Genomic DNA, 24653 nt, shown 5'->3' with positions numbered 1-24653 from the left:
TTAAAAGCATCCCTCTTTCACATACTAAGAATATCCTTACAGTTGTCTGTATCAGAGCAAAAAAATATTCATTGCTCCCCACTGAACTTTTTAAAGACTGTTTAAGCTAGTAATTCTTTCTTTATACCTCTTACTTTAACCACCATTGACCCAATCAATCTGTTAAGACAGACTTGATGCTGTTTTTTAACCTAATTAAAAAACAAACAAACAAACCTGAATGCTCAGTCTTTAAAAAGCTGAAGAACTCAGTTATCAGAACCTGTTAAGTGGGTTAGTTGTTTCCCTTTTACTAACCTCCCTGAAGCAGTCTTTTAATTTCTTCATCTTCAAATAAATGACCATCACCACCTTCAATGAATTTGGTGACCTTGGTGACCTCTGAGAGGATACATGTTTACAGCAAAAGTTGGTTTATGTAATAAAAAGGCTGGAGATTTGATGTGATACATAATGGCATCTGCCAAACAATAAATTCCAGACCAACACTTGGTTCTTCTTGGTTTTTAGTGCTATTTTTTGATAAGCCAATTTTCTTACAAAGTTGTTGAACAGTATATAACAAATACAGAACAAACCCATCAATATGACTATCATCTGAGTTTCATTCCCTATCTTTGGATTTTTTTCTTGTGTTGGTATGGAACTAGAACAAAGGAGTGAGATAGAGAAGAAAATGTAAAAGGCCTCAAAGATTATATTAGAATTTGATATAAATAGATAGCTTAAGAAAAGTCACGTTCTTATTTTTCTAGACATACTGACCTTCTTGCAACAATTTCTTCAGCGTTTCTTCTGTTTCTCCACCTGTAGTTGAAATCCTAGTGTATTTTATTTCAGGACCTAAAGGAAAGACAGTTTACAAAAAGACCTGAAACAAGGGTAGGTACACTTCCTCTGTAACAGTTAGATAGTGAGTAATTTAGACTTTATGGGCCATATGGTTGGTGTTGCAACTATTCAACTTTTCCCTTGTAGTGTGAAAATAGCCATAGACATTGTATAAATGAATGGTCACATCATGTTCCAATAAAACTTTATTTACATAAGTATTAAAAGATGGCATGGGCCATAGGTGCTGACTGCTTGTTTAGACAAATACTTGTAAAATAGCTGAATTCAGAATTTTATGCTAATTCATTGGTGGCAGACTAATACAGAGGTTTACTGAAATTATTTATAAACTGTTTTATACTAACTTGCATATAGTTTGGTGTGTAGACCTTAAGATTAATGGAAAATTCAAAGGAGGGAATGGTTTTTCTTTTAGGATTTAGTAACTCAATAAATAGCAAAGTGAAGATAATATATTATATAATACATATGTGTATTCATAATAAAAACACATGCTTATAGATTTGCTCCCAAATTTCCAATTCAGGAGAAAACATAGATTATATATTTAGAGTTAGTATTATTTCTACCAAAAAAGAAATGAATAACTTCAGTAACCACCATGAAAATGACTTAAAAGTTCTTTAGTAATTCTTATAGAGATATTTTAGGATTAAATGTGATTTGCTCTTTGTAATCCAAGCATAGTTGCCTGGAGCATCCCATGGACAGAGGAACCTGGCAGGCTACAGTCCATAGGGTTGCGTTGAATGCACACACACACACACACACACACACACACACAGTGTTCTATAGCATTGAATTAAAGACTACCTGTAATGATTCGTTCTTCCCTTGTTTCTTTTTCAGTTATTTCCACAGGCACTCCATCAATGATCTTGGTGTATTTTTTAATAATTGGCTCTAAATTGGGGAAGAAAAATGCATTTGATTTGTCCTCGTATGGTGTGTAAATGGCCATAAGCTAGACATTTAATCAAATGTATTAAATGTACATTTGATTAAATGTATTTCTCACAGTAATACCATTTAGAAATCAATCATAATCATTTGGAGAACATATCTCAAATACATTCAGATAATAGAGGTAGTAGTCATGTCCTGAATCTTGGGTAAAGGAGAGAGTCAACTGTCAAGCTAACACTCCATGTCATACTCGTCTCCTGACTGTGCAATGAGCATTTATGGAGAATCCAAGGAATTACACATCATTAGAATGGGAACCTTATAAAAAGTCCAGGCTGTGGCTTATTAGTCTTATAGAATTTTCATTTTTTCTTCTAAGACCAACATGTTATCTGGTATTGATGTGATTGTTTTCATTATATTCATAATCATCCTTGCATATGCAGAGTAAGGACGGTTTTGTTGGACCTGGTGATTTAATGGTAAAATCGAATCCAACTAGATCCATTAAAAGGTAAACTATATTTTAATTGATTGGCTAATAAGAATCCATAACTAATAAAAGCTTTTCACCAATGTGTATAAAAGTCAAGAGAAAACATCACATATTCGACATATTTAAACCAGCACAATTTCAAAATGTTCACAGTGATCCTAAATAGTCTAGGGAAACAGAACGCACCTCCATGGATCACTTCAGTTACCGTTTCACCTTCTTTAATCAGTCTGAATTCAGGATCACCTTCAATTTTGACCTTTGGTATTGTGCGTCCTGAGGCGTCGTTTTAGGAGACAAATTATCATGTTAATGCAGTCCTTTAAATTTACCAGAACAGGAAATTTATTTCAACACTGGTGTTGCTGAAATGTCAAAGTACTTTCAGGTTTTATGAAATCGGTTTTAAATAGTTCCCATTGTCTTCAGATTGAGTAGTATTTAGGAGAACAAATGATTCCTGGGTCTATTAGTGTGCTACTAAAATGAATTTCATCAGCTTTAGAATTTAAACGAATGTTTAATTGATCCATTTATTCATAGTTATAAATTCTGTTCACACAAAATGTTATATATGACTATACTTTGTGAATCACACAGTATGTACAAATCTCAGTTGCTCTAATGATAGCTAGTGTAGATCTTACTTTACCATACTGATGTCTATTACTTGCTTTTCTTATTACATTTTAAATTTAATTTTTAACTACTCCGTATCTTACTGAACATCAAAAAAGCCCAACTTTATGCCTACCTTTAAGATACAATTTTTAGGTTTTATGGGAAAATGGGAGTACTTACCTTTTCTATGTGAATGCTGCAAATATTTACTAATTAATAGTTAAACAGTCCTTCAAATGCAAAAGTTGTGTTACATTTGACTTGCAAAATGATTTTGCTCCAAGAGAAAATCATTTTGAATGTTAGAAAGCTGATTACTACATTACTACATAGTAATTAGATGAGAAGTTCAGTACATTTAACTCATATAGTAACACCCTTTAACAGTTGAATGGAGCTATATTTCCTTATCTTTGAGAAGGTTTATTTGTTTGTCCAGAAATTGTCAATGTACACCATTACCCAGAATTAAATAGTCTAGGAAGATCTAAAGTAATGAAACAAGAGTACAGCTGATTCAAACAGTAAGTATTTCACACCATAATATTTGATCCATGGGGTCAAGGGACATTGAGTATCAAAACATAAGGCCAAGTTTTTAAGGTGTGGAAACTTCAAAGGGAAAGAACAGCTAAGGAGTTTAAAAGCAGGAAGTGAGTTAATAAAATATCCAAGGAAACATTTCTTTAGAAAAGCCTCAACTAGCATTTGAGAAACATCCTCCACCCTTAAGTTCTATGAAGGCAGGAATTTACTACCAAAAAATTTTTTTTCATATTTACTCTGGTGGGCACCTAGGAAAATACCCAGCACAGGATTGGTACAATAAGTATTTATCGAATTGAATTTCAGTTGATTTATTCCTAATTCTAAAATTTGGTTAAGTACCTTTTCTAAGAAACATCCTAATATATGTAGTAAGAATTCAGGAGTTACCAATGAATCAGCAAAAGTTTAAACAGTGAGAAGGAAATGCCAATAGCAATCCTAGGATGACAAAATTATAGATGGCTGCCAAGGCAAGTATTAATATTTGTCTCTCTCATTATGTTATACAAAGTCAAATTTCCAAATTTTTTAACTGAAGAGTTGTTAATGCACAGGGGACATGATCCCATTTTTCATATTAGTTCCCTTCATAGGAGGAACCCAAGTAGAGTTGATACTCCACTGTGTTTGTAATTGAAGAAACAGTAATACAGTAGAAACCTGTTCACAAAGACTGGGAAGATAGATAGGTTGAAAGAAGCTTGAAAGAAAAGAGATGAATCTTGGAAAACAAAAATAGTGCATCTGAATGATTTCTACTGAAGAAGATGTGTGCAAGTGATTATATACAATTTTAGGGAATCTAATTTAAAAAAATAGTACAAGAATTTTAAAATTAAGGACCATTTTATTTTTTCATTAAAATGATCAAGAAATATTTTCTAAACAAAAATTTCTGTGATTTTAACTTCTTAAAGCACCAAATTCTCTCTCTCTTTAAACAACCTAATTTTATTTATTTTAACTTTATTTTTTTGGCCATGCTACATGGCTTGCAGGATCTTAATTCTCCAAACAGGGATAAAGCCTGGGCTACCACAATGAAAACATTGAGCCCTAATCACTGAACATCCAAGGAACATCCATCTTATATATATATACATATAAGAATATATAATGCTATATATAAGAATATGTAAAATATACATACACATTCAAGGCTGGAATTAAGGATTCTAAGGTTTGATTCATTGTACCAACTACTTATTTCCTCTGTTCCTAGTGGTTTAATTAAAAAGTATATCATGTGTGGATGTACATTTTAAAAGTTTTCTTCAATATACAGCTTCTGTGCTCTCTGAGTCTGTTGAATAAAAAGATATGTGCACTTTTTTGGAGCACCTTCTAACAGTATGAAAGAGATTGATATGGGGAGACTGGAAACACAGCTATAAAGAGTACACTCTCTGAAAGAGTCCAGGTGCAGGGAAGAAAGCTCAGTTTAGTGAGTATCTGGGTACTAGTGCTAATGCAATGGCAAATTAAGTTCAAATGAAATCAGATACAAGCAAATGTACTGAAGGTATTAGGAATGCACATTTACTCTTCTAAATAAACTTGCATTCTGCATTCTGCTGTTAAATGAGCATGCCATCGATATGGAAATATTTAGCATGTTAGTTTCAAAAAGAATGTAGATACATTCATAGAAATCAGTCTATTACATGGATTTTTAAGGAACCATGTATACATTGATTTTTACCTTCTGTTTTGATAATAGGCTGAAGACTGCCTTCAATCACTTTAATTTTTGGTTCCACAACTTTGGTTATAATTTTAGTTGCTGAAAGTATAGAAAGTGGAACATAAATGATGCTTACATAAAAACAACCTGAATGAAATTGTCTTTTTTTCCCCTTTGGTCTTTGTTGGGTACTGAGGTATCAGATGTGATAATATGTTCAGGCAGTCATATACAGGAAATAATTCATAGTAATTATCTAGTATCTTCTCTTGTCCAGATGAACTCTGAAGTCCAGTGACTTTGATTTGTTCCAGTGAAATATATACTTTCTATGTGAGGAGTTCTACCTAGAAATCTACAAGTTTGAACTGCAGCACTAAAGCTCTTTACCTTCTTTTGTACTTCTTGAAAATACTGGCTGCATAGCAACAAAGACAAATAAACATGATTAATTTCATACAATTCATAGTATCTTAAATTGCATTGTTGGGTTCTTTCTCAATTAGAAGAAGACATTGAAAGAAAAAGACTTGAAATATTTTTCATGCATTTGATGACAGTGATATAGAAAGGAAAATTAAAAAAAAATAGTTCAGAATACTTAAAAATGGATTTTTTCAGTCAGCCAGCCGTGAGCTCTATGCAACAAATATGATATGATCATTTATTTAAATATTTGTTACAGGCTAAAATGACTATAATTTTCATCATCAGTTTTAAACTGAAAGCTAAGTATTTTGAATGTATGTTATCCACTCAACTGAAATAATTATGTGCAAAATATATTTAAAATAGTAGCCAACCATTTGGTCAGCTTTTGATTGCATAGATTAACTGAAAGTGTGCCTATGGAGTCAGATACCAGAGCTACTGACTTTTTATCATTTCTAATTACAGCCTTAAAAGATGGAGTCATTAGCTAAGGAACTAAAGCTGTCTGTGCAGTTGTAACAGATTGTGTTGACACACTAGAGGCAAAATGTTAGTACATTTGGATCTCTGTCACATTTTCACTTCAGGTGTTTGAAATTTGTATCTGTGTCAACTTTTTGAATTAATATGGATTCCAGGGCTTAATTGTGACTGTTTCAGTTCTTTCAGATTTAACATGTTGAGATCTCAAATTATGAAACTCTGAAATCAAATTGGTGAGCCCAGTTATCCATTCCACAGGTGGTCTGGCCACAGAGAAACCTTTCCATGAAGGTCAAATCCATAGAGGTCTCTGCTGCTACTATCAGAATGGGTTAATTAGCTTTAGCTTAAAAATACACTTCTTGTTAAGGAACTTGAAGTTTAGAATATTTATTTGGTTCCTAGTTCTGCTTCAGTTTTGCTTTTCTGAATACTTAAATAGTTTTGACAGGTCAAAGGATGAAGATTAAATACTGATTTTATTCCTCTCCACCTCAAATGTCATATATTTGGCAACATATACTAGAGAGCATTTTTCCCCCATACAATTTAATATGTAAGGTATTTGGGGGACAAGAATAGTACATAATAAGACAAAGAAATTTTAGAGACAGGTCAGTAAAGGAACATGAAAATGGAATCTTTGGTTTAATTAGTCTCAACCTTTATCTCAACTATGCTTCCAAGTAACAGCATACACGTCAGAGAGGAGTTAAAGCGACATTCCACATCAGAATGTAAATCTCAGAGCTCTTTCAAGAGCTGTGAGTAGGTAGACAAGATTCATTAGACTTGCATAATTTCATAAAATGTAGATTATTCTCTGTGAGTAGGTATCCAATGTAAGTAAAGGAAAATAAAGGACTTATAATATTTTAGGTCATTGTAAGCAAAATAGTGCATTGATATATAGAGAAAATGGTGAACCTCTCATGGATAAAGTAGGGAAATGCAGTGCAGGCATAATTTTTATGGAGGAAGATGACATAGCATTTCTGATGAATAGAGCTCATAACGTTTTCTGATTTTTTTAAATAAAATATATCTTTAACAAGACTGTATACTTCCAGACTGGAATTTAAACCATGTGGAAGTATAACTATTTCCAACTAAATCTTTGAAACAGTGCTGATCTGGCCTGATTCTAGGGTTGTCCATGTCAATATCACATACTTGAAATCAGTAAGAACAGCAGACATTTTGTTTTGCTCCTTACATCATCTTTATGCCTGTTCCATATCTGGTGTAAATCTTAAGGAAAATTTTCTTAATTGAATAACAGGATGCTCACAGTATAAAATAGAACAATTCTAGCCAAAATAAATGTACAAATGGGTGCAACGTTTTAGCTACTGATATGTTTTGAGTGTTGAACTGTAGAGTCAAAACAAAATGAAAAAGAATTTCTGCTTTGAAAGCTGCAGTGGAAAAGAGGGAAAGACAAAGAAAGAAAAAACTACACTGAATAAGAAATACTATGAGTTAACATTTATGCAAATGAAATACCTTTACCATGGTTAAGAAATAGAGGTTTAATTTTGATAATCTGGTAGAGTCAGGAATAAAAGAAACCTTGGAATCTAGAAACTCTAGGTTTATCACCTGACAATGTTTTTGTTCCTTCATCCAATTTTGAATGGGGAGAGTTTTTTGAACCACCAGCCCATAAACATTAGAATTCTCTGACAGTCTGCCCTTAGATAGCTGAGATCTTGAGAGTGGAGTGAGCTAGAAATGTTTCAACAATATTATTTCTATTTCCACACATTTGAATTTTCAAATAGCTCTGGAATGCATCTTAGCTGTCTTTTCCCTATATGTTTGTATGACTTTCTCCCTTGCATCTTTGCCATGCTAACAATTGAATCAAGCTGTGAGTGAAGAAGTGGTTCATTGGAGTTGAAGAGGATAGTCAAGGCTGAAAGGTCTCCTCCAGACTGCAAGCCCTGATGCAAGTGGGATGAGTTTTGCCATTGTTTGGAATTCTAAATACCAGATTATCAATCATCTCAGTAAACACAAAATTATTTTCTTTTTTTTACATCTTGCCACATATATGTGACAAATATTCATTATGTACTTACTGTAGACAGTTATGGGGATTTCTTTGAAGGTACTGCCACGAACAAACTGAAAACAAATATATTTAGTAACATGAAATGTAGTCATTGCACTAACATGAAATGTCGTCACTGTATTAACAAAATTGTGGCACCATGATTTTTAATTCCTACTAAAGAAGTGAAACTACCATTACATTTAGTAAAAAATGAAGTCTTCATGTCACCTTCAAATTTCTTGCTATTGGCAAGACAGCAAAAATGGTCGGATTTGTTACTCAGAGTTTTAAAAATTATAAAATAGCAAATCCCAAATTAAATGTTTATTAAATAATATTTCATATGTTGTCAGGCACTTTAACCCTACTGATATTCAACCCAGTGTTTATTCCCAAATATTCCTTTGCCTTGAATTATTGTGCTGTGTGCTTAGTCGCTCAGTCATGTCCAACTCTTTGCAACCTCATGGACTCTAGCCCACGAGGCTCTTCAGTATATGGGGATTCACCAGGCAAGAATACTGGAGTGGGTTGCCACGCCCTCCTCCAGGGGATCTTCCCAACCCAGGTCTCCTGCATTGCAGGCAGATTCTTTACCATCTCAGCAGCTAAGGAGACCCTAACTATTGTAATTAGTGACTATTTCTTACAAGTAAATATCTTTCCCTTATATTCTGTAGCAAAAATATTTGATGATAGAAAAATTATTGCTTTTATCTACATGTCCTATCTTCCCTACTGGATTGTAAACTATTGAAGAAATGATGCCAATGGTGTATAATCAACAAAGAGCAATGTAGTTAGGGTATATTTACTTATTAATGTATACATTTCTAGTTTTTTATGTTAAACCTGCAATATCTGTTAAACACATTAGAAACATATGCAATAGCCAGGCTCCTCTGCCCATGGAATTCTCTAGGCAAGAATACTGGAGTGGGTTGCTATTTCCTTCTCCAGATCTTTCCGACCCAGGAATCGAACCCAGTTTTCCTGCATTGCAGGCAGATTCTTTACCAACTGAGCTACAAGGAGAGCACTATGCAATAACATCTGTACCTTAATTTGGATGTATTTGATCAGTTTATTAAGTATTTCTAGCAGCTGATCATTTCCAACAGGTGTGTCTGTGAAGAGGAATATAAAGTGAATATTGTAAGAATCAATGAAATAAAAATCTAGGTTTCTATTGAAAAAGATTTATTTTTCATTAATCAGTTCAATAATTACCAACCTGCTGGATAGAGGAGTTTATCTATGACATGAATGACGCCATTTGTTGTCATGATGTCAGATTCTTTTGATTTCAGTTCATTTACCAGAAGTGTATCATTTACCTGTTAAAACAGGGGATAATGTCAATGGGAAATTTAATGAACATTAGGATAACTGAATATTAGATTAACACTCTCATAGATATATTCTAGAGAACTTACTCCTTTCAGATAGATTTTACTTCCTTGTGTGGTCTTTAAAATGTTAGTAACACCAGGTTCAAAACCTTTTCCAATGAAAACTCCTGGTGTCAGGTGATAAAGGATGATGTTTTGAAGAGCATTTTTGTCCCCTAGGAGAAAAATATATATATTTATTTAATAATATGTCATATATTTTGACATTTTGATATTATGATGACTAAGGGGAAAATATTTCTTCGTATTTATTTTCTTCCACTCTGTAATTTCTCATAATGTCATTGCTCTCAAGGCAGTAACAATGCTATGTCAAAACATAGTCTCTTCAGTCAGTTCAATCAAAATATTATCCAACTTACTGGAGGAAAAAAAATCAAATTATTTTTTTGAAATTGTGACTATTTCCTTCTCTGTCACCTCACTGTGTGGCCTTTAATAGAGACGACATAAGTGATTATCTAGCCCCACAACATGACAGTAAGGAGTTATTTGAGAACACTGATGAGGGAACCTCTACATAGTCTAAGTGGAATAAGAGGAGGAAGGCTAGCCATGAATATGAAAGAGGGAACTGTGGGGGGCCGACATCTAGGTAGGAACACTTGAGGAAGAAATGAGATCATGAAATCAAGGGGCAAATATATCTGGTGTTCACTTCTACTCACGAATCAGAATTTCCTTTTCTTCATTAGTCATTCCCTTAAAGGCATCATTGGTTGGTACAAATAAAGTCCAATCTCCAGGCTGTGTTAGGAGCTCTTTCAAGTCTGCAGCTTCAAGTAGACTGAGGAAGATGCTAGGCAGGAAGGACATATGTTTATTAGATTTAGTCTAGGTAAGCCTACCGACCATGCCTGAAATACAGTAGAATTCCTTTACGTGGAAAAATAAGAAAATGGCTCATACACTTTCATATGTTTCAAATGCAATTTACCGTTAAGGTTTATCATGGGGAAATTATTTAAATATGTGTATGATTTTTAAATTTCCAAACCTCTGTTTTTCCCCTGTAACACTTGATGAAGTCACATTTGGTAACACAATAGAAGCATTTGTTCATTTAATATTCTGCAAAATAGTCTTTGCTAATACACACTACCATTTTTAAAAAACATAATTATAAAAAATTTGCAAGGAGTAGTTCAGTCTATTAGATTGGTTTTTGTTTGTTTTTTACTTACCAAATCATATTCTGGAAGAAAACTAGTGTTAAGAATATATTTTAATTTTGAAACACTCGTATAAGCTTCTTATTCTAAATTGCATTCTCAGCAATACTGAATACTGAATGCATTTTGGAATACTTACTGTGAAATAAAACTATGTCAAAAGGCCTTATTCTCTTGTGCAGGTGAAGCTTACCTGAAGCGCTTATCCTGTTTCAGTTTTTCATGGAGGGATTTCTCTGCTGGTTTGATGATCTCTCGGAATATGTGAATGGCACCATTTCTTCCTTGCTTGCTTCCTCTCACCATGCATGAATTTTCAATGCAGACAGCCTAGCAAAGAAAAGAAAGATACAACTGTGCATTTCCTTAGTTGAAATTCCCTATGTGGAAGAAGCTCCCTAATAAAATTTCTGGATGGTTTCTTCTGAAAGGTCTCTAGGCTTATGATGCCAGAGTTTCTCTCCTCTGTTTTTAATGACTTGTCCCATCTGACCTGGGCTTCCCTGGTAGCTCAGCTGGTTAAGAATCTGCCTGCAATGCGGGAGACCCCGATTCTATTCCTGGGTGGAGAAGAGATCAGCTACCCACTCTAGTATTTATGGGCTTCCTTGGTGGCTCAGATGGTAAAGAATTTGCCTGCAGTGTGGGAGACCTGGGTTCGGTCCCTGAGTTCGGTAGATTCTCTGCAGGATGGCATGGCAACCCACTCCAGTATTCTTGCCTGGAGAATCCCTATGGACAGAGGAGCCTAGTGGTCTGCAGACTATGGGGTTGCAAAAAGTCGGACACAGCTAAACGACTAAGCATAGCACACCATCTGACCTCACTCATCTTATTCAACCAGGTTTTCTACTACTAGGCAAGCTACTATATGTGTAGGACAGGTAGTGTTGTCGATTGTTGTTGTTCAGGTGCTAAGTTGTGTCTGACTCTTTGCAACCCCATGGACTGCAGCACGCCAGGCTTCCCTGTCCTTCACTATCTCCAGGATATTGCTCAAACTCATGTCTACTGAGTCAGTGATGCCAAAGCAATTCCATATAATTCTATTTCTGTGTTTTCTGTCATTCCTCTCCAGGTTCTACTCATTCTTTCAGACCCTTTCTAGTAAATTTCTTTAATCATGAAGTTCAGTGACTTCACTGCCTCTTGTGATCTTTATATATTACTATGGTGTGGCATGTGTGTGTGTGCTTAGTCGTGACCAACTCTTTACTACCCCATGAACTGAAGTCCACCAAGCTTGTCTGTCCATGGAATTTTCCAGGCAAGAATACTGGAGTGGGTTGCCATTTCCTACTCCAGAGGATCGTCCCAACCAAGGGATCAAAAATGCAGTTCTTGTGTCTCCTGCAATGGCAGGCAAATTCTTTACCAGTGGCACCACTTGGGAAGCCCATATATTTCCATATATTGCTGTATTTTCTACGCAAATATTTACTATATTGATAGTAAAACCCTATCAAGTATAAGCTAAATTACTGGTTAAGTTATAGCACTTTGAACAAAACTAATATTTATATATGTATCATTTAGAATGCAGCACATTTTCTGTTTTGTTTTTGTTTTTTTTGGCCTGTACCGCACAACATGTGGGATCTCAATTTCCTCATCAGAGACTGAACCCACGCCCCCTGTGTTGGAAGCACAGAGTCTTAACTACTGAACCACCAGAGAAGTCCCTTCCGTATCATTTAAAAAGTGTGTCTTGACCTTGTGGAACTATGGTATGAAAACGCTGTGAGTCATGTTTGGTTGCAGGTCATCTTTGACTTCTTATGAATTCTTTTTACCTGTAACTGCAAGGTTGCCTGGAAAGAAACTGAATAGCATCACTTGCCAAACTGTAATTTTGATAAGCAATATCTTCTAGAAACTTTTCCTCAGATAAGGCACATTAGAACCATTTTATAGAGATCTTTATGTGCCTATAAAAGTTAACCATGAAACTCATTCAAAAGAGATTTAGTTGCTGAATGGTGACAGTACAGTTGAAGATCATCCTAAATATTTGACTCAGTATAAAAATTACCATGTAAACAGGAAAATACAGTACTCTATGAAACAAAAAGCTTATTTGAAAGGGGTTTTAGTTATTTATGGGGTTGAAACAATGCTTTAAAAAAAGTTATTGATGATGAAACAAATGCAAATTATCAGAATTATTAATGCATAGCACTTTGTATACGTTCCTCATAGTCTTTTCAAATATGCTACTCACTTCTCTGATCTTCCTATGAACTATTAAAATCATATTAGTAAAATTCTGAGGGACATTTGTTATAAGGACAGTCTTTGACAAGGGCGTATCTTTTGACATGTAGGCCAGTGTGGATATTTTACCTCTTTCTAATGCACTTACTGTACGGTACACGAAGACTCTGAGCTGTTTGCCTCCAATGGTCTCAAGTTTCTGTCCATTGTAAAGCTCATTAAGGCCAACTTTTACTTTCAATATATGATTCTGTAGAATTAATTTAAGAAGGCGCTGATCCATGCTCAGTGTATCATCTATAAGTAAATTCATTACAAAAGAATGTTATTTTATTTAGAAAGCATTACAGTTTCCCCTGTAAGAGAAAATCATGAAAATGGAAAATCCCTAATATTTTAGATCTTAAGGATCCTACACTTATATATGAGTTGACTAAATACTGAAGGCTAGAAACTCTATGCACCATGAGCTATTTCAATAGGTTACATCTCAGTGAGGGGCTACATGGTTTCATGTGGTTATTGATAAAGGTTAAACTTTAAACTCTAAGGCTGGCCAAGATTTTCTCTGAGAATTTGATGTCCATTAGTCACATGAAAAACAACTGATGAATCATTTGTAAATTTGCTTAAATTTCTGGAGACAGAGTCGGCGAATTATGTAGCCTCTTAAAGTTGGCTTGATGTCAACAAGTTACAGACCTTATTATTACAAAAAGGAAAAACAACATTTTTTAGAATTTGAATTTTCTTATTAATAACTTTCTATGTTACAATCTAGTATTTGGAAAAACATCAAAAATAATGATGATTATTTTTTCATTGTTAAATTTTGCCTAACAATTCACATATGTCTTTGTCATTTTTTCTGGAAAAAAACGTAAGGTTGTATTAATCTAACCACAGTCTTTTAATAGCAATATAAGGTCAAATACTTGTAATAATAGTTCACATCATAATATAGAAGTATATCATATTCTCCTGTTTTTATTTTCTCATAATTTGATACCTTACTTTCAAATCCTGAGTTGCAAAATGCACCTATGTATAATGTTGGTGTTAAACAAATCAAATTTATTTTTCTTAAGATCTGTTAATATATCCATTACATGTGCTGGAAATATGATCAGGTTCACAGAGAAACTGAAGACCCTTATCACAAAATTTCATTTCCTGTAGGCCATTACCTATTATAATGAAATGTTTTGAAATAAAGGGCTTTTTAATAAAAACAGTACTAATTCATTGTATATGTAGCCAGTGAAGAAACTAATCAACACCTCATAAAAGATCTATTATTTATTAGCAGACAGTCACGGTGCAGGAAAAAGAAAAAGGTGTGTAGAGGTGGGAAGAGCTGGAATGGCAGTGGCCGATACATACCAGAAAATGCGTTATTCACAGGTGCCAGCAAAGTGTACTCTCCATCTGGCCTCAGAGCAGATGCCAAGCCTAACTGGGCCACAAGGTCTGTGAAAGTGGTTTGCTGATTTCCAGCCAGCTCAATAACTTGTTTGGCTGTAAAATAAACCACGACCATTCAAACAATGTCATCGTTGTTATTACTATCATCATGAAATTAGTAAATCAGTTCTTGGCTGTTTCCATAAGCTATTTGCTGTGCTAACAATGTGATAAGAAGTCCTGCCTTTCCCTAGTAAGAAAGTTCTAGCTCCCCTTTTGTTTTGGCCGGGGGAGGGGGGGTGGGGGGGTGGGTGGGGGCGTGGAGGGGTGGAGGGGTGGAGAATTTCAAAGAATTTCAGAAGGAAAATATCTTTCTAATTTCATGCTTTGCAGTTTTCTTCAGTTCTCTATTGCTCATCCCTTGTCTCTCTGCTCTTGTGAGGGCCATAGCTCTTTCATTTATCCAAAAGTAACCATTTGGTTATATCTTTCGTTCCATTTTCAAGAAAAACTCTGGCACTGTAAGAATCTTTGACGATATTAGATATTAGAAACTCTGGAAAGCCAGAGTCTATTGCACTGGAATGACCATGACTACACAAGCTACCTATTTAGGACTCAGCTCGCTATTAGTTGTTGTTATTATTTTTTAAAAAAATATTTTATTGAGGGAAACATCAAACATATACAAAAGTAGACAGAATAGAATGGTAAACTCTTATGTAGCCATGACCCAGCTACAGGAATGCCCATTTAACCAGGGGTCAGCAAGTTATCACCTAAGAGCCAAGTCCAGCCCACTACTTGTTTTTATAAATAAAGTTTTATTGGACCACATCCCTGTTAGCTTTGTTTGTGCTTCACATGGCACTCCTCATACTGCACATTTATTTCCCATAGGCCTATACTTTAGACATCATGATTGATAAACAGCAGTAGGTAGAAGAATGGGAAACTGTTGCTCACCAGAATCGGGAACCAAGACCTGATCAATCAAATGGATGACACCGTTATTTGTCACAATATCTTTTTTGTTCACCATTTTTATTCCATTCACTGTTATGCTGTCACCATCACATCCTATCTCAATGGTGTTTCCTTCCAGGGTCTCAAAGACCGCTCCTCCCATGATAGCCTCTGAACACTGCAGGGTGTTTAAAATGTGGTACTTCATGAGAGCTAGAGGATGAAGGAGAAGGAACATGCTTTCAGATCAAGGAAAATAGCATTTGACCCTTAACAGATGTCTTTCACTGTGGAACCAAGTATTCCTCAGAAATAGAATGCATATATAAGACCTAAGTACTGACCTAAGGGTTTAAAATTTTGTTTGTTCTCAGAATGCTTTTTTTCATCAACTCTCCAGTAAAATTAACTCAGTTTGGTAAGAAATAAGCAGAAAAGAAGATCAACTGCATGAAATTATTTGTACAGTACAATGTGTTAGATCAAGTTCCATTTATCATAAGAAGATAATTTCTGATGGAAACTCAAGAATAATTTCTCCTTTCAGAAAGCCTTCAGAGTATTTGTTAGTGATGCCTGTTGCAAACACCTAAGTAGTATCTTGCTTTAACTACTCATGACAGAACAGCTGAACAGGCATACTTTATTTTATTGAGCTGCACTTTTGTGTGCTTTGCAGGTGGTGTGCTTTTTTCAAATTGGAGGTTTGTGGCAGCCCTAAAGACAACATCTAGAAAGTAACCAAAGCAAAGATGGTTTCTTGAAAGACTTCAGAAGTGATCTGTGCCTAAACTCTATTATGTCTATATTTTCACCAAAATATCTCATCATAAATTGGTTAAGCCTGTTTACAGTAGGCTGCATAAGAGAAATGTGCTAGTCACAATTTAAAATCTAGTTGAAACTATCAATAAAAAGGGAGTCTGGAAAGAAGCCAAATTCTGTGTATGAATAAGTAGTGGCCAAAGATAACCATGGAATTTTCTCCCCTAACTTCAGTGTAAATTTAGAATTAAAACCACTGAATAATATATATAATATTAAACTTGGATGATCTAATATTTCAGCACTTTCTAATTCTAATGCCTGCTACTTATTTACTTGAAAGCAGTGCAGAAACATGTGATTTTTAGTGTACCCCGAGTACTTAATTACTTGGATTATTAAATTAATTATTTAATTACTTTGTCTACTCTTTCAAAGATTTTTGTCGTCTGCCTCAAAATAAAAGTTTTTCTTTGCCTTTGCTTATAAAAAATAATAGCATTGGCAGGACTTAATCTCTTTTTCATTTCCTTTTCTTGGAATCCTGGGAGGCTTCTCATAGACAAAGACACTTAAGTACCTTCTGAAGCCACTTTATCTCCCATGATCCTCTCTAGAACTCCTCGTGGAAGTTTCTCAAAAGCTTCATTGGTAGGAGCAAAGAGTGTGAAGTGACCATCTCTCCCGAGCGCCTCCAATATATCAGATGTGATGGCAGCTGCCTGAAACACAAATGTGCTTTTCAGAGGCTTGTATGTTGCAAATTCAGAAAAAAAGTTACAAGACACTCAGTCTAGGCTGACACCAGAGAGCTGACCCTATAGAAAGCTGTAGAAATTATATCTTACTCTTGTTAGATCTTTAAAAAAAATTATTATTTTTTGCACAAACAGCCATGTTATTTCGAACTTTCTACAAACTGTATTTTAGATGGGAAAGTCTGCTAATGCCTGTGTGACTGAAGCAATATCCAGCAGTTAGTGTAATAACTGATGGACAAATTCTAAATGTGTCCAATACACTTCAGTTACATAACTCATCATTCTTTATTATGTCCACATAAATATTATTCTTTCATATGAGAAGATAAGTTCTTCTGTGTAAAATGAAAACCTTTTCATTTCAAGAAATATACTGCCTATGTGTCTGCTAGAATTGACAGTCTTTTGTTAATTAATAGCTTTTTATTATTTTTTTAGAATCTGATGGAGAAGAGGAGAATTTCAGTGGTCCAAAACAATCTGCTGTTACTTCTTGGACATACCCTAAAAGATGAGAGCTCATCTTCTGCTTCAATGAAGTCCTGAATTGAGGTACCAATTTGTGTAAGGACACGGTCAATGACATGCACCACGCCATTTGTTGCAATCTGGTTCCCATGGATGATTCGAGCACAGTTCACAGTGACAACCTGCAATTATTTGGGAAAATCAGATTGCAGAAATCACAGCTGTCTGTTGACCATTGAGACTGCAAGCCCATTTCCCATGTCTCAAGTTTATTGGTAAATGTAACATGAAAGAACTGACATTCTGAATACAAATGCTGAGGATGGAGACTTACAAATTACTGTGTCTAAAAAAAAAAAAAACACCAAACACCCCAAAACTAAGAGAAAATGGAACCAGTTGAGAACCCAATTGTACTTAACATGTCTAGAAACATAAGGCAAAAACATTTTTTGAATTATTGTTTTTATTGCTCACTTTTTTTTATAGAGATAGTCATACACTATTTCTAATGTAGGCCAAGTTCTGAGACAGAAACAATTATTACAGAAATGTAATCAGTTCTATTTCAGTGATTTCCTGAATATTGCTTCATCAGTGATCCTTTCTGTCCCTGGAAATCTGACTACTGGAAGAGCCCCATGACCTTGCTGGAAGTTTCCCACAATGACTTTATCAAAACATGCTTATCAAAACCCACAAAAATCTAAATTAGTATAGTCGCAAGGGGATGAATAAAAGAATTCTCATTCTCTGATTATTCTTTGATAAATTCTTATTCTTTATTTTTCTCTTATTATTGATTATTCAAACACATCAGCTAATAAAATTTCCCTTTGTAGAACATCTAAGTCTACTGTCAACAAACTGTCCATTTAATTTCTTCCTTGCCAACACTCATTGGTAGAAATCAGTCACTGAATTGGAAATTCACATGCTTTACATGTAAGGAAAAGTTTATTCACTGACATTTTATTATTTCTGTAAACCTTACATAAAGGTCATAGAAAAAATCAGGGGCAGTGTTATTGATCAATGTACTTTTTATTGCATAAACTTACCCCATTAGGATAATGGTTAATGAAGAGCCCCAAGTTGTTATACATTGAAGGGATAATCATGCCATTTTTCAAGTCCTTGGTCAACATTCTCTTATTAACCATGTGGCTATGTAAAGCATTCAGTAATTCAACATTCACATTGCTCTCCAGACCTCTCCGGATATCCTAGGAAAAATTGAAATGGCAGAAGTTTATTTTATTATAGTTAATTATTAAAATGCCTGTAATCACACTGTTTCTACTCTCTTATTATTGTCTCATTGAATTACCCAGATGGTCAAAACAAGTTGAAATAAATAACTTAAAATTATATTATTTCAACTGACTAAGAAATGTTATAAGTACAGGTACTCAGTAAAGTCTTTCCGATCTTACAGAGTATTTGGACATTTTTAGAGACAAAACAAAAATTTTAATGACTATATTGATGAAGAGATGCTCTTGCTGTCAAGGCTTAGGGGGTATGAAATTATCAGATATTTAAAATTTTAGGGTGGAAAAAATTAAAAATGGCATTATATTTGTATACATACAATATTGTAATTTTAATGTGTTTTATGTTTATTCTATAACATTCAAGAATTCAACCATTCTGTACCTTTCATTTATTCAATATCATATCATACTATACTTGGTGTTATGAGAAATACAATGATAAGTAAGGTGAAATCTTGATCTTTGAGGTACTTATCCTATGTGTGTGCATGTTAAGTCACTTCAGTTGTATCTGACTCTTTGAGACCCTATGGACTGTAGCCCACTAGGCTGCTCTGTCCATGGGATTTTCCAGGCAAGTGGGTTGCCATGCCCTCCTCCAGGGGATCTTCCTGACCAAGGGATTAAACCTGTGTCTCTTGCATCTCCTGGATTGGCAAGCAGGTTCTTTACCACTAGCTCCACCTAGGAAGCCCACGGATGCTATAGCAGCTGGTAAATATAAGCATGATTAGATAAAGGACAGACGGAGGAAATAAATGCTTTCTAGGTCAAATGAAAATGGCCAGCAATCCAAAGTTTGAAGACAGGTCTTGCAGGATAGGTAGATAGGGTAGGAATGTTGTAGTGATCTCTCTAAGTCCAACTGCTGGCAAAGAAAGCAGAAGTTGTCCAGTGTGGTTTTATGTTTCTCAGATAATAGGGAGAAATTTTAGAAAAGTGTATGGGACAATGACATAGAAGACTTTAATTCCCAAGCAAAGAGTAAATTAAACTGGCAATAGAGAGCCACTAAGCCCCTTTTGCGGCATTAGAATACAACAATTAGCCCGGGCTTTAAGAAGGTTAATCTGGTGGCAATGTGTAACAGAAGGAGAGTATTACGAGGATGAAAAATGAGCTGTGGATGACTAATAGTAGTTTCTAAGAACTGAAGAGGGGAGAAGTAAGGATGACTCATAATTTTAAAGTTTGAACTCTGAGATTGGGGTTGCCAGTTATGGAAACAGCAGAAAAGCAGTTTTTGATGGGGAGAAAGTGGCATCTGTTTTGGATAACAGTTTGTTTAAAAATATAGATGGTGTATCCAAGGAGAAATATTAAGACAGGTGTTAGAAATATTCTTCTGGGGATCCAGAAACACAGACTTCATGGTTCTGTGCATTAAGTGAAAGCTGAAGCCATCTGAAGTGCATATGAACTGCAGAGTAGAGTTCCTAGAAGAGGCTTTAATAAAACCCATTCTTAAGATGAGGAAGAAGAGGAGTCTGCAAAAAGGGCCAGCAAGGTGGTTAGAGATTTGATCAAAGACAACCAGAAGAGGGAAAGTTCTGTATTTGTAAGCAAGTAACCTCACAGTTAATGTATCAAGGTAAAATCCCAAAGAATCTACCTAAGTTTTACCAAATACTATATGACTCATGAGTTTGAGTAAGCTTCAGGAGTTGGTGATGGACAGGGAAGCCTGGTATGCTGCAGTCCATGAGGTTACAAAAAGGTGGACATGACTGAGTGACTGAACTGAACTGACATGACTCTAGTAGTAATTTTCAGTTCATCTTCATATCAAGTAGAAAGTAGGAATATATTTCTATACCAGTTATATAGATCTGGATATTGAGTCATAACTTAGTGTGCTATAAATCAGACTATGCATAGAAAAACCTGAAAATTAAATGCATAATTTACAACCCTTCATTTAAATATCCATATACACTTATGTCAGTCTTTAAACAGTCATATACATTTATATACAATTAAAATGATAAATATATATTTAATAGAGCTTATTAAAAATAACATTTCAAGAGGCTTCTTAACTTGCCTTTCTACAAGATACATCATCTAAAATTACCTATAATTCTCCACAACCAAAAGGGAAAGAGAAAAGGAGTAAAATGGAATAATAATAAGTGCTTGTTCAATCTACTGTTGGTTTGCCTTTTTTGTTATTAGTCTATGAGCCTGCTGGGCTGTTATTCCATTCATGGAGGTACTAAAATGATTTGCTCCTTTTTAGTTTGTTTTTTGCATGTTCATTCATGTCCAACTCTTTGCGACCTCATGGACTGTAGCCCGCCAGGGTCCTCTGTCTTTGGGAATTTTCCAGGCAAGAATACTGGAATGGGTTGCCACTTCCTTCTCCAGGGGATCTGCCCAATGCAGGGATTGAACCCGCATCTCCTGCACTGGCAGGCGTATTCTTTGCCACTGAGCCACTTTTTCCTTACCCTCAATTAAGGAGCATCCTTAATACCCTCATCCTTTTATGTATCATCATATATGCACAACAAAAAGATATACAATTTCTATTAATTTCTAAGTTAATAAATCAATTGAAATAATATAACAATAACAGAAAAAGTTATATTCATTAAAAATAATGAATTACAGAATCCAGGTTGTCCCAAGCTTCGTTACTCGGTGCGAAGTAAGTGAATGATCCCTGTCCTTCAATCTCCTCCCTCAGTTTTGAGACATCAGAATAGTGCTGTGTGGTGGTAGCTCCCACAATGCCCAGGGTTCCATAAACATGGTCAATAGGCATCACTGAAATAATCAAGAGATGAGTAAGTACTTAGGAGAAAATGTCAAAAATGTTATTTTACAATGATTTAACCTTTACAAGAAGTCCCTCAAGATATTTAATGGATGATTTTAGCAACACAAGTCTGTGAATCATCAGTTTTCTATGAAAGTTGCCTTTTGAACGTCAAATGATAAAGTACTATTGTTGTTGCTGTTGTTTGATCACTCAGTCCTGTCCGACTGTTTGTGACTCAATGAATTGCAGCATGCCAGGCTTCCTTGTCCTTCACTATCTTCCACAGTTTTCTCAAACTCATGTCCATTGGTTTAGTGATGCTATCTAACCATCTCATCCTCTGCCATCCCCATTTTGTTTTGCCTTCAATCTTTCCCAGTGTTAGGGTCTTCCAGGCTCCTCTGTCCATGGAATTTTGTAGGCAAGAGTATTGGCATGGGTTGCCATTTCATACTCCAGGGGATCTTCCCAATCCAGGGATTGAACCTGCATCTCTTGTGTCTCCTTCATTGGCAAGCAGATTCTTTACCACTGGTGCCATCTGGGAAGCCCCAAAATACTTGTCCTTTATGTTGAAGGTCAAATAATTTTAAATTATTATCCTAGTTTAATATTTTATCTATTTAGTTGTCAAATCTGCTATGTCTGTAAGGGTTCAATCACAATTATCACTAAGTATCTTTGATCATTTCATTGAAAAAAATTTCCTCACTTCTCTCTGAGAGTGGCCAAGGTAATAATTTTTTTCATGTTGGCTTAAAGCTCCTAAGTAGTATAATACTTGTAGGTGTAAGGATCATAATTATATACATTTGGATCCCTGAAAGAAATATGTAGACCTACTTCTTTTCATCATAATTTCAGGAAGAAAATAGATTAAAATATCTAACACTTCCAGAAATCTCCTGAACTTCAGAATGAAAATTAATATGTGAATGTTAGCCTTTAGGTTGGGTACAGCCAACTTACTCTTCATGACCTTATTTGAAGTTTAGTATGATTTGGATCATATCACAGGAGAGATGATTCTTATCTTTGTGACAATAGAAAGAACAGGTATGCAATTAGTAAATTAAATTACAAAATCAGGATTTAAAGACATCCCAACAGAATGGGGAAAATGAGTCCAAATTAACAGGTTAAATGCCACAAACAAATTCCTGTGGAAGACTTGATTCGATAGTATTCATATAAAACAGACCACTAATCTGTATTAATTAATTAAAAATTCAACATGAGCTAATGGCATAACATGGTTACCAATGACATCAACAAAAGTTCAGGAGCTCCCTACATTGACATATTTGTCTTAATATTCTCTCCACGGCCTGGTCACACATGGGTTGTAGACACCAGTTTTGGATCCCAATTAAAAAAAAAAAAAAAAAGACTGGATTAGAGGTTTTCCATGGGTTGCTGTCCATGACAGTAAGGGCTCCAAAGTCTAGATCCCATTCAAACTGTGGGTGATGAGCCCACAGAAAGGAAGATTCTACTGGGGAAAAGAGAGTAGCTGGAGGAAGGGTGTGATGACTTGTGTTAAATATTTGAATGGCTGTCATCTCAAAGAGGAAATAGATTAACTATTTTTTCTCAAGTTGGCGAGTTACAGGAAACCAACTTTCAGTACGAAGAATCTTATAAAATCAGAGCTGTTGAGCAGTTAAATCAGAAAAGATGATGCCTTGCCAAGTAGTCAACCCATGTTTCTAGACAAGTTCAAAAAAAGGCATTTTGTAGTGAGGATCTTCGTCTTGAAGGAACGTTGAACTAATTTAAATTTGGAATAAGCGTCTGTTGTCCAGCATCCAGTGTACAAGATGTATGTTTTCATGCTTTATTGCCATGATAAACTAGTGATTAAGATATGGAGAATATATCTAGGATTTATCAGGGTGCTAAACACACACACACACACACATATTGGCTTCTCTAAAAGCTAATTCAACTCTTTTTTCCTCACACAAGACAAATTTTTCATTTAATTCTATAATTGATACATTACCTGCTGGGCAGCCTTTCATTCCTTCCATCCTCATATAACCAGGGCAGCATTCATATAACACAGTCCTATACATTGGAAGAAAATTAATATTAAAATGGAGGCACTGCATAGGATACATTTTGACTAAGTTAGCAAAACATATCATTTATTGCCATGACTTATTGATAATTTAGATATCAAGTTTGTTGTTCTTTTGTTTGTTTATGACATTGTTGTTTAGTTGATAAGTTGTGTCTGACTCTTTGCAACCCCATGAAGCAGCAGGCCAGGCTTCCCCGTCCTTCACTATCTCCCTAAGTTTGCTCAAACTCGAGTCCATTGAGTGGGTGATGCCACCCAACCATCTCATCCTCTGTTGTCCCCTTCTCTTCCTGCCTTCAACCTTTCCCAGTATCAGGTTTTTTCCTAGTGAGTTGGCTCTTCACATCAGGTAGCCAAAGTATTAGAGCTTCAGCATCAATCCTTCCAATGAATATTCAGGATTGATTTCCTTTAGGATGGACTGGTTTGATCTCCTTGCTGTCCAAAGAAATTTAACGAGTTTTATCCAGCACCACAATTCAAAAGCATCAGTTCTTCTGCGCTTAGCCTTCTGGATGGTCCAACTCTCACATCCGCACATGATTACTGGAAAAGCCATATCTTTGACATTTTTTGACATTAAGGTAGTCATATGAGTTTCACCTCATGGCATGGTGGAAAAGTTCTAGGATCGTGGAGCCAGAATGAAGTTTGGTTCTCAGTTCTACTACCTAGTAGATGTGTGACCTTGAGCAAATCATTCAATATATTTCTGTCAACTGATACATAAGTTCCTAAAGATGACTTTGGAATTTTTAGCAGCTGCAAGCAGATGGCAAATCAGGCATTCTTCCTGTCAATATTATTGATTTCTTTGGTTATTTAAAACTAGCATTTACATTTATTCCAGAGCACAGATGTCAATGTGTTTGTGAAAATGAAGTTAACAGAAATAAGCTAATATAATTAATCAAAGAAGACATGTTATATTTCTGGTAAAAAGCCAGACTTCAAAGCAGGAATTTTTTTTTAATGGAAAGCAAGAAGGATTCTTGGCATATGCCTTGTACAAGCCTTGGCATTTCTAATATATTTAGAGGATTAAAGTAAGATTATATCAGATTTCCTTAACTTCCAAGAAGGGTGTAATAAAGATTTCCCTTAAATGTTTCAGAAAGCAGGTCCTCTCTTTTGTAGTTAGTGTGCATTCCAAATAAGCCTCATGGTAATCAAGAATATAAAGAACAAAGGGAGAAGAATCCAGAGCTTTGGCATTCCCAACTAGGGCCTGACCTAAATCATGGCCAGGATCCTTGTAACCACTGACTTACATTGCAAC

The 24653-nt window shown here is 35.1% G+C and overlaps 1 protein-coding gene across 8 annotated transcripts in view; it reads right to left on the bottom strand.

Moving 5' to 3' along the window:
- Positions 1–24653, bottom strand: part of POSTN (periostin) — a 34441-nt gene that overhangs the window by 6230 nt on the left and 3558 nt on the right. Inside the window, exons 3-21 of one of the 8 annotated variants that reach the window (XM_069602219.1) lie at positions 23294–23358; positions 21136–21293; positions 18309–18473; positions 17283–17429; positions 16599–16740; positions 15254–15466; positions 14267–14401; positions 13032–13180; positions 10863–10999; positions 10166–10296; positions 9522–9652; positions 9320–9422; positions 9145–9212; positions 8111–8156; positions 5130–5210; positions 2444–2533; positions 1669–1758; positions 766–843; positions 298–381 (exon numbers count right to left, since the gene is read on the bottom strand). In XM_069602219.1, the coding sequence (XP_069458320.1) occupies positions 298–381; positions 766–843; positions 1669–1758; positions 2444–2533; positions 5130–5210; positions 8111–8156; positions 9145–9212; positions 9320–9422; positions 9522–9652; positions 10166–10296; positions 10863–10999; positions 13032–13180; positions 14267–14401; positions 15254–15466; positions 16599–16740; positions 17283–17429; positions 18309–18473; positions 21136–21293; positions 23294–23358 (2213 nt within the window). The remainder of the gene's footprint in view (positions 1–297; positions 382–765; positions 844–1668; positions 1759–2443; positions 2534–5129; positions 5211–8110; positions 8157–9144; positions 9213–9319; positions 9423–9521; positions 9653–10165; positions 10297–10862; positions 11000–13031; positions 13181–14266; positions 14402–15253; positions 15467–16598; positions 16741–17282; positions 17430–18308; positions 18474–21135; positions 21294–23293; positions 23359–24653) is intronic. The other 7 variants (XM_069602222.1, XM_069602223.1, XM_069602221.1 and 4 more) reach the window with 7 other exon arrangements.

This window comes from Ovis canadensis, chromosome 10, assembly GCF_042477335.2.
Source record: "Ovis canadensis isolate MfBH-ARS-UI-01 breed Bighorn chromosome 10, ARS-UI_OviCan_v2, whole genome shotgun sequence".
Lineage (NCBI taxonomy): Eukaryota > Metazoa > Chordata > Mammalia > Artiodactyla > Bovidae > Ovis > Ovis canadensis.
Note: the sequence above shows the minus strand (reverse complement) of the source record. Positions and strands in the feature narration are given on the sequence as shown.